The sequence below is a fragment of the Ostreococcus tauri genome, assembly GCF_000214015.3.
Source record: "Ostreococcus tauri WGS project CAID00000000 data, contig chromosome 16, whole genome shotgun sequence".
In the NCBI taxonomy this organism is placed as follows: Eukaryota; Viridiplantae; Chlorophyta; class Mamiellophyceae; order Mamiellales; family Bathycoccaceae; genus Ostreococcus; species Ostreococcus tauri.
In genome coordinates this window covers 464,642-474,060 of record NC_014441.2, presented here as the reverse complement: position 1 = coordinate 474,060, position 9,419 = coordinate 464,642, and the positions used below count along the sequence as shown (strand labels likewise).

At 64.1% G+C, this 9,419-nt stretch overlaps 8 protein-coding genes across 8 annotated transcripts; 3 read left to right on the top strand and 5 right to left on the bottom strand.

Moving 5' to 3' along the window:
* Window positions 1–788: 788 nt before the first annotated feature.
* OT_ostta16g02470 (Protein of unknown function DUF3493) lies at window positions 789–1,661 on the top strand (the record flags this gene model as incomplete). The annotated part of the gene is made up of 1 exon (XM_022985600.1): window positions 789–1,661. One exon carries the CDS (start codon window positions 789–791, stop codon window positions 1,659–1,661), a length of 873 nt encoding a protein of 290 aa, XP_022840389.1.
* Window positions 1,662–1,720: 59 nt separating this feature from the next.
* Window positions 1,721–3,271, bottom strand: OT_ostta16g02460 (unnamed product; the record flags this gene model as incomplete). The annotated part of the gene is made up of 1 exon (XM_022985599.1): window positions 1,721–3,271. One exon carries the CDS (start codon window positions 3,269–3,271, stop codon window positions 1,721–1,723), a length of 1,551 nt encoding a protein of 516 aa, XP_022840388.1.
* Window positions 3,272–3,379: 108 nt separating this feature from the next.
* OT_ostta16g02450 (Decaprenyl diphosphate synthase-like) lies at window positions 3,380–4,276 on the bottom strand (the record flags this gene model as incomplete). The annotated part of the gene is made up of 1 exon (XM_003083676.1): window positions 3,380–4,276. One exon carries the CDS (start codon window positions 4,274–4,276, stop codon window positions 3,380–3,382), a length of 897 nt encoding a protein of 298 aa, XP_003083724.1.
* A 111-nt stretch (window positions 4,277–4,387) lies between these two features.
* On the top strand, window positions 4,388–5,584 carry OT_ostta16g02440 (Histidine phosphatase superfamily, clade-1; the record flags this gene model as incomplete). The annotated part of the gene is made up of 1 exon (XM_022985597.1): window positions 4,388–5,584. The coding sequence occupies one exon, from the start codon at window positions 4,388–4,390 to the stop codon at window positions 5,582–5,584; it is 1,197 nt and encodes a 398-aa protein (XP_022840387.1).
* Window positions 5,585–5,610: 26 nt separating this feature from the next.
* On the bottom strand, window positions 5,611–6,699 carry OT_ostta16g02430 (Bestrophin/UPF0187; the record flags this gene model as incomplete). The annotated part of the gene is made up of 1 exon (XM_003083674.2): window positions 5,611–6,699. The coding sequence occupies one exon, from the start codon at window positions 6,697–6,699 to the stop codon at window positions 5,611–5,613; it is 1,089 nt and encodes a 362-aa protein (XP_003083722.2).
* A 147-nt stretch (window positions 6,700–6,846) lies between these two features.
* On the bottom strand, window positions 6,847–7,731 carry OT_ostta16g02420 (TatD family; the record flags this gene model as incomplete). Its single annotated transcript, XM_022985596.1, has 1 exon — window positions 6,847–7,731. One exon carries the CDS (start codon window positions 7,729–7,731, stop codon window positions 6,847–6,849), a length of 885 nt encoding a protein of 294 aa, XP_022840386.1.
* Window positions 7,732–7,933: 202 nt separating this feature from the next.
* On the bottom strand, window positions 7,934–8,731 carry OT_ostta16g02415 (HAD hydrolase, subfamily IA; the record flags this gene model as incomplete). Its single annotated transcript, XM_003083673.2, has 1 exon — window positions 7,934–8,731. One exon carries the CDS (start codon window positions 8,729–8,731, stop codon window positions 7,934–7,936), a length of 798 nt encoding a protein of 265 aa, XP_003083721.2.
* A 17-nt stretch (window positions 8,732–8,748) lies between these two features.
* Window positions 8,749–9,411, top strand: OT_ostta16g02410 (GINS complex, subunit Psf3; the record flags this gene model as incomplete). Its single annotated transcript, XM_003083672.1, has 1 exon — window positions 8,749–9,411. The coding sequence occupies one exon, from the start codon at window positions 8,749–8,751 to the stop codon at window positions 9,409–9,411; it is 663 nt and encodes a 220-aa protein (XP_003083720.1).
* Window positions 9,412–9,419: the final 8 nt, after the last annotated feature.

Here is a 9,419-nt window from a genome sequence, read left to right as displayed (position 1 = left end):
CGTCGCCGCGTTCGCGTCCGCGTCCGCCCGCGCCCGCCGCCGTCGCGCCAACGCATCCGTCAACTCCCGTCGGGTCTCCATCAGCGCTCGCGCGCGCGCGCGCAGCGCCTCCAACGCCGCCGCGCGATCACCATCGTCCGCGCTCGCGCGCACGCGCGCGCGATGTCCTCGTCGTCGTCCCAGAGGTCCAATGCGCGCGACGCATCGATCGATCGTCGTCGTCGTCGTCGTCGTCGTCGTCGCGCGCCCACGTCCCGCGCACGCGCGCATCGTCCGCGCGCGCGACGTCCACGGCGCGCCGTTCGTCCGCGCCGTTCGTGCGCGCGCGGATGCCGACGGCGATGCGTGTCCCGTGGAATGCGTCGAGCGCTTGAATGCACGTCTTCATGAATGATGATGGAACGATGGAACGATGGATGGAACGATGGATGGAATGATGCGTGGATGGATGAACGCCTAAATGCGTGAACGCGTGAACGCACGAACGCACGAACGCGTGCGTACACGCGCGCGTGCATGCATGGATGCACCAATGCATGCATGCATGCATCGTACACGCATACAAGGACATGAATGCATGAATGCATGCATGCATGCACGCATGCAAGGACATGAATGCACGAATGCGTGCACGCATGCATACATCCATGCGTGCACGCGTACACGCACGCACGAATGCGTACACGCACGAACGCGTACACGCACGAACGCGTACACGCGCGCGCGCACGAAGACGTGCCGAGGTACAAGACACGTCACGCGCACGCATTCACCGGCGCGCGCGAACGATGGCGCTCGTGACGACGACGCCGATCGCGCGCGCGCGCGCGCGACCGCAGACGAGGCGTCGAACGCCGCGCGCGCGCGCGAGGGAGACGGAGGACGCGACGCGAGGGACGAATGAATACTCGAATGAAACGAAATTGCGAAGCGAGGCGCAAGCCCCGTTCCGCGTCGCGCGACAGTTCCTCTACGGTGGTCTGTGCGCGAGCGCGACGATCGGGCTCGGGATCGCGACGATACAAGGGGTCTCCGGGGCCATGGGGGCGCCGAACGCGCCGCCGATGGAGGCGTCGTTGGAAAACGTCGCGGTGGACGGCGTCGCGTTGGCGGCGTTCGGGACGCTGTATCGACGCGAGGACGACGCGCGGGCGCGACAGATGGCGCGGATCGGACGAGAGGAACGATTGGGGCGATTGCGGTGCGAATTGGGGGGGAATGGGAAGACGGTGCGACTTGAACAACTTCGCGGGTTCTCGCGCGTGGTCGTCGTCTCGGGCGACGCGGAGTACGTGAACGACGCGATCGCGGACGCGGAGGCGGTGCGAGAGGCGTTGATGGAGCGCGGGGTGTTGATCGTTCCCGTGTTGAACGGAGCGAGCGCGGACGGGGAGGTGGCGCCGGTGGGGGGGGAGGATCGAAAGTTTCGAGCGACGCCTCTGCGCGCGAACGAGTGGCTCGAATGGATTCGGGAGCAAAAGAGCATGGCCAAGGTCGGCGACGACGTCGGCGTCTACGTCGGTCTCCGCATGGATGGTCGCGTGCGGAGCTCAGGGACCGGTCGCGTTCCTTTCGCGCGTTTCGCCCAGGAATTGCCGCCGACGGACGGGTGGGGAGGCGCCCTGGACGGATTCGACGGCAGAGTCGGCGTCGATACGTAACGTCGCTTTCAAACCTACCTAGGTACATTGTGAGATAGTACAGCGCTCTTTATCCCCCATCATCGATACGGAAGACGCACGCGCACGGTTGCAAAGGCAAAGCCCGAGCGCGCGCACGCGTGTCGAGCGCCGATGATCACGTCCCGTCGCGGCGCCGTCGAGCGCCGCGTTCCCGTCGCCGCCGCCGCGCGACCGAGACGCCGCGGATTCATCCTGAAAATGCCTAGCATATCGCGCAATTCGTCAAAGTTGACATCTCTAAACAAGAGTTGACGCCGCGATCGCCCCGCTCTCGGTCTCGCTCTCGGTGGAACCGTGGTCCAGGACAGGCGGACGCTGAACTCGTACGGATTCATTCGGCGCGTCTCGACTTTAATCCCGACGGGGGCGTCCACCACGAAGAGTTCGATGTCCTCGCACTCAGGTGCGACGTCGCGAAGCGTCGACGTGGTCACGGCGTAGACCTCGACAGCTTCCGGATCCAGGGGCGCGACGATGGAGAAGTCGGAGAGCTCGAGTGAGATTCCAGGTTCGCGGAGGACGTCGGCGATGGCCCATCGCTCGCCCACCGGCGTGGACGGAAGTACACCGTCGGCGAGCGTCCTCAAACCGTCACCCCACAAAATATCACGCGCGAGCTCACGTTTTTCGCGCCAATACGGAAGCTCAGGGAGCAGATACGCCGTCATCGCCGCGTGCGCGACGATGGCGTCGAGCCGGTGCACGCCGCGGGTGCCCGCGATTACGTCGCACTCGCTCATGGGAACAATGGCGTGGCAATGCGTCGCACCGTTCCCGGCGGTGACGAGCACGCGCGGTGCGGTCGATCGATCGAAGTAATATCCGGCGTCTCTGAGTCCGCCCATGCCGTCGCGTTCGCCGGCGATGTAAAACGTCGGGATGGGGCTGAACCGAGCTCGGTCGGTGAAGAACTCTTGGAACAACTCGGCGCCGATGTCAGATCCCGTGAACGGGACGTCCGAACCGCTCGTGGGCGCGAGCGCGACGACGGCACTCACCCGTCCAGGAATAACGGATGCATCGAGCACTTGCGCGAGGTATTGCGCGATGGCGCCGCCGACTGAGAAGCCGACGACGCCGACGCGTTCGGTGCTCAGAATTCCGCTCGCCTCGAACGCGATATCCGACTCCACGAGCTCGTTGAGATGTCTCGACGCGTGCGTCATGAAATTGAGATATCGCGTCACGATTTCACGCAGATCCATCCCGTTCGAGGACGTCGTTCCCGGGAACAAACCGCCGCTGAATTCGCGAGCCGTGCTCGATCCGAACGCGCTCGGCTGCGCGACGGCAAAGCCGTTGGTCACGAGAGTTCGAATGACGGGCGCCAGAAGCCGACGCCATAGAGCGAACGTGAACCCGTGTATAGGAAACGCGAACACCACGAGCGGGGCTGGACTACCGGCGTCGATGGGGTAATCCAAGAACAGCTCGCCCATTTCTTCCCCGGCGCCGCGAGAAGGAACGGTCAACGTAAGGCTCCCGACATCGAACGGACCTTCCACGCCAAAATCCTCGAGCACGGCCGCGTTCACGGAGCTCGTGAGCGAAAACGATAAAAAGAGAAGGAGCGCCGCGCCCGCTCGCATGGCGCGCGTCACCATGTGTGGGACACATTACACATTGTGGTGTGGGACACACAAACAGCGTTCTGAACTAACACGTGTAACAACCAAGAATTTCCTAAGGATACATTTCTACTTCTTCCGAGATCCCACCGATACCTCGGCGACGACTGACGCGTCGTCGACATCTTCACCTCCGCGCTTCGTCGACGTGCGCGCCTCGTACACTTCTCGCGCGCGGCGCAAACCATCTGCGCCGCGCTGATATCTCCAAACCGCGTCCACCATGTCCCAAAACGTGAAATCTGGCCACAGCGTCTCGGTGAACACCAACGCCGCGAATCGACAGTTCATGAGCATATAATCGCTCAACCGCGTCTCCCCACTCGTTCGCACGAGTAAATCCACCGCAGGGAGCGGCGCGCCGCCTGATTGACCGTACAGCCTTCTCTCGAGCGCGCGCTCGTTCACGTCGCTCGCGTCCAACCTTCCCGCTTTCACCTCTTTTCTCGTCTCAACGATCGCCCGCGCGAGATCCTCTCTCCCCGTGTACGCCATGCACACGTTCAAAATCGGTCCATCGTTCGCCGCCGTCGCCTCCATCACCGCCATCGCCGCCTCTCGCACCGCTTTCGGCAACGCGTTCAGGTCGCCGCTCACCGTCACCCGCGCCCGATGCCTCGCCAATCGCGCATCCTTCCCCAACATCTCCAGCCGCTCCGTCGCGAGTTCGAACAATCCGTCCAATTCATCCTCCGCGCGTCCAAAATTCTCCGTGCTCAGGGCGTAGACGCTCAACACTTTCACGCCCAGGTCGAAGCACCACTCGCACGCCGCGCTCAGCGTCTCCGCCCCCGCGCGGTGTCCCACCGTCGCGCTCGCGCCTCGGCGTCGCGCGTGCCGACGATTTCCATCCATGATCACCGCGACGTGTCCCGGGACGCCCCTCCGGCGCAGCGCGGCGCAGACGAGGCGACGAAACCATCGTCCGAAACCGCTCGACGCGCGCGACGACGCGCGCGACGCCATGGCGACCGGCGCGACGTCGCGCGACGCGCGGGCGCGGTGGACCCGCGACGGGGGCGACGGGGCGCCGCTCGATGCGCGGTGCGCGCGCGACGGGACGTGCGGTCGCGCGCGATGGCTCGTTCGATGATGAAAATGTGCCGCACTCACCACCGCGCGCCGTGGACGTGGATGCCGCCCTGGACGCGCGCGCGCGAGCCGGTGAAACCGCGGCCGTTGCGCGCCGTCTTGGACGCGTTCAAAACGCTCGAGGCGCCGCGCGCGGGGGTGCGGTGGACGGTTTTGGACATTATAATCATGATCGTTCGCTCGGTCGTGGTGGCGTACGGCGCGCTGTTGACGCTCTCGCTCGTCTCGCCGCGGGCGCGACGCGGGGTGCGAAAGGTTCAGGACGCCGCGCGCGCGTCGGCGCACGTGGTGTTGAGCGATGAGAAGAAGTGGAAGAAGGACGCGTCGCGCGATCCGCGGGCGTTGCTCGCGAGCGGTTCGGTCGAGCGAAGAAAGACCGTGGTGTTCGTCCGACACGGCGAGAGCACGTGGAACGAGGTGTTTAATCGTAAGTTTGATCACACGTTCCCCACGAGACTGATCGGTGGGGTGTTGCGGGAGATGGTGAAGTTTTTTGAGCGCGACTCATTCTTCATCGATTCGCCTCTGAGCGCGCTCGGCGTCGAGCAGGCGCGAGCGTTATCCAAGCACTTTGATGATTTGCGTGCGAAGGGGGCGAGCGAGGACGAAGTCTTGAACGCGATTTTAGGCGTTGGGAAGAAGAAGAGCGTGATCGTGAGTAGTAATCTGCGTCGCGCGGTGAACACCACGGCGAACGCGCTGTGGAGTCGGTTATCGGCGAGCGGGTCGACGGAAAAGATCGTCATTCACAGCGCTTTGCAAGAGGTCGCGCGTAACGTCGATACGTACGCGCTGGCGTCGAACAATGGTGACGTCGTCCCCACGCCTACGCTCGCGCGCGAACTCAGGATCCCGTCGCTCGGCGACCGCGAGCTCTTCGACGCCACGGAGAACGCCGGGCAGAAACCGCTCGGACGCAAGGGCGTGGACTCCTTCCGCGAGTTCGCGGCGTGGGTGATGAATCAAGATGCCGAGGTCGTCATCGCTGGTGGACATTCCATTTGGTTCCGAGAGTGGTTCCGAGAGTTCTTGCCGCGCGATTCACAGTGCGCCGGCAAGTCGAAGAAGATTGTCAACTGCGGCGTCGTCTCGTTCGATTTGTGCTTCGGCCGCCATCCCGACCACGGCGAGATGTACGCTGTGGATAACGTTCGCGAGATCTACGGTGGATTCGCCAAATGAGTATTTCTTTGCTGTTTTAATAATACCTACTTTCGCTCGTCGCCGAGCGTCGACTTGTCTACCTCGATGACTAGCTGCTCGCAGCTCCCGTGCGAGCGCGTGAGCGACGACGCCACCGCATCCGTGCGCTCGTCCCAAGCGAGGAACGATCCGACAGACAGTAACACCGCCTGTATGTACTGATCCATTCTCAAGTGATTCGCGTGATCCGGAGAGAACGGGATCTCGCACTCCGTCGCTGAGCCCTCAATGCCGAGCAAGACGAAACTCACAATCGCAACCGCCGGAATCGTTCCCCAACGCCACTGACTCGCGAAGACGAACGGCATCGTCAAAAGATAACCCACCAGGAACGTTCGCAGATGCACGACGTACACCATCGGTAACTTTGTCGAGCGTAATCGTTCGAGTGCGCCCTCGTTGAGAACCAAAAAATCAACCTGCGCGTTCAATCCGCGAGAAATTGACTCGCCGCGCACGGCGTCGCTCACGCTTTCCCCCTTTTCCGCCCCGAACGCCCTAGAAATAGCCCTACGCACCATCATGATGCAAAACAACGGCGGGTGCCTCGCGTTTTCAGCCCGTAAACGATCGTCCTCGCTCAAAATACCCGCGAGCTGCTCCGCCGGCACGTCCCTCTGCGCGCGTAAGAACTGTTTCGAGCACACCGCGAACGCGCACAGCCACGCGCACGCGTCCTCGATCGCCTCCACCTCCCGCCCCTTGGCGCTCGCTAACAAATAATCAACGAAATTCCTACTGCCGACGACGATGTTCCCGAAACACGTTCGACACTCCCAAAACCGCACCGCCGCTCTGGACAACCTGAAGACGAGCAAAAATCCAAGAGCCGTGAAGACCAACGAGTACGCCGCCTCGAAGCTCCTCATCGCCGCCTCTCTGGTGTTCACGGCACCGACGCAGTATAAGATCGTCCACGTCGCGCTCACGCCGTTCACGAAGCTCCACGGCGCGGCGAAAGCGCTCAGTCCTCTCGCTTTCGGGTTCGCCAAGAGTGCGGTGTGGAGCCAAGAAGACGAATCGTACTCCGGCTGCGCGCTCGCCCCGCGCTCGAACGCGCGCTGTCGCGTCGCGGCGTTGTGCGAGTCGTTCATCGTGCGCGAGAGACGGGGCTTGGGGGGGGGATTGGGAGGCATGACGCGTCGGCGAGTGCGGGACGGACGCGCGCGGCGCCGTCGCGCGCGGAGCGAGGAACGACGGCGATGCGATGATGCTGGACCGAATTCGGGACTAAAAAATGACTAAATGCCGTACACCCGCCTCGTGTTCGCTCGGCACTTTTCGAACACGACGGAGTCGTCGACGTCGTGGACGCGCGCGATGGCGGCGGCGATGCGAGGCACCATCGCCGGATGGCACGTTTGCCCACGAAACGGCGTCGGCGCCATGTACGGCGCGTCCGTCTCTAATAAAATCTTATCTAACGGCACCTGAGCGATGACGTCGCGAACGTCTTGACCGTTCTTGAACGTCGCGACGCCGGTGAAACCCAGACACAAATTCGTCGGAAACGCCTCGAGTAACCCTCTCGCCAAATTCGCCGAGGACGTGAAGCAGTGGACGTGCACGCGCGCGTCGCTCGGCAGATGCGCCTTCATCATTTCTAACGTATCCTCCTCCGCCTCGCGCGTGTGCACGATCAACGGTTTGTTCAACTCGTTCGCCAGGGCCATTTGCGCCGCGAAAGCCTCCTTCTGCGCCAACTTGTACGCCGCAACCGCCTCCGGACCCGCGTCGGGTAATCTGTGATAATCCAACCCCGTCTCCCCGACCGCCACCACGCGCGGTTCGCTCGTCAATAACTCCCGAACGCGCGCGCGAACGTCGTCGCGTCGCCACTCCTCGGCGCTCAACGGGTGCACGCCGTACGCGGCGCGCACGCGATCGCCCCCCGCGCGCGCGACGGCTCTCGTGCTCTCGAACGACGCCGACGAGCACCCTACGGTGACGCACCCCTCGAACGTGGACGTCGAACTCGCGTCGAAGGCGTCCGCGAGCGCGAGATAGTCCTCGATCGAGTCCACGTTCAGCCTCGCGAGCACCGCGTCCATGTGACAATGCGTGTCCACGTACGCGTTCGTCACCACATCGACGTCGACGCGCGTCATTCGGTCGCTCGACGCCATCGCGCGCGGTCGACTCGTCGTTCGCGCGCGCTCGGTCGCGCGCGCGTGGGTGAGACGCGCGCACGAGGCGACGAGCGCGCGCATGGGCGTGTGCGGTCGCGGCGCGAACGCGAACGCGAAGACAATCATTCTCCATCGAGTCCCCCATCGCTCGCGGCGCGTCAACGCCCTGGAGCAGCGACGTCGTGCGCGACAATATCTATCACGGCTCCGATGGACCCGCGCACGGGTACGCCTTGGCGTGATAGCCGCTGAGCTCTCGCACGTCGACGACGCGGGCGTACCCGGCGCGACGCGCGGATTCCATCCCCAAAACCGCGTCCTCGTACGCCACGCACCGCCCCGGATCGACGCCCAAACGCGCCGCGGCGAGCGCGTATAAATCCGGCGCCGGTTTCCCTCGCCCCGACGCGACGTCGTCCACGGTGACGACGACGTCGAACGCGTCCAACAACCCGCGTCGCGCGAGATGTCGCGTCACGCTCGATCGCGTCCCGCTCGACGCCACCGCGAGCTTCTTCCCACGCGCCCGCGCGCGACGGACGATGTCGCACACGCACTCGATCGCGTCCGGGGTCCCGAAATCCTCGACGTACCGCTCGCACGCGTCCGTCATCGCGTCCAAGCCGTCGTCGTCCATCGCCACCCCTTGCGCGCGACAGACGCGATGGAAAATCTCCCGCACCGGCGTCCCCGCGAGGTCATAAAACGTCTTTTGGTCCAGGACGACCCCGCGCTCGGCGCACGCGCGCGCGTCGGCGGCGTAGAACATGCCCATGGTGTCGATGAGCGTCCCATCGCAATCGAACACGAGGGCGTCGACGTCATCGAACGTCCCCGCGCGCGCGTCCGCGGGCGTCATCGCGCGCGCGTATTTCTCCGTCGTCGTCCGCGAGCGTCCGTCGCCGTCGCTCGGCGTCGCGCGCGCGGCGTCGAGCGATGGGGCGTGGACGATGGACGTGTGGTGTGTGCGTAAACAGTCTGACGCGACACCACACATCGCGACGCGCGACGTCGATGGCGTACTACTCGGCGAACGATTTCTTAGCCGCCGAACCGGAGGTTTCGGTCGAGTTCATCGTCGGCGCCCGTGGGTTAGCGTCGGAGCTCGGCGCGTCGGCGTCGACGGGACGACGGAGGAATGATGATGATTCAAACGACCGAGTGAATGACGTGCCGGAGGATTTCGCGACGAAGATCCCGCTGTGGTGGCTCGAGGGGGCGCTGTGGGAGGACGTCGATCTCGTCGGTGTCCCGGACGCGTTCGATGACGACGTGTTCGCGTCGTTGGAGGCGCCGAACGGGGGGCGGATGACGGATTTGCGATCGCGATGTGAGAATTATTTTGGCTTCGGGCGACGCCTCGTCGCGGCGCTGCGGAGGCAAGAGGCGGCGGCGGAGAACGGGGACGTGGAGCGCGTGGAGAGATTGGGGGAGAAGATTGAACGGGCGTTCGCGCGGAGGTGGTCGGAGTGCCTGTGTGAAGTCCTCGGGCGGTGCGACGACGCGGATGCGATTGAGCGGTCGCTGACGCGGGAGGAGCGGAAAATTTGGAACGCGGGGAGAGAGGCGCAAAAGGCGTACGAACGGTGGAGATACGGGAGAGGTGAGCGCTTGGTGGCGTCGAAGATCGTGCAGGACGCGAAGAGGAGGAAGCGCGAGGCGAATAACGCGATGTGATCTACAAA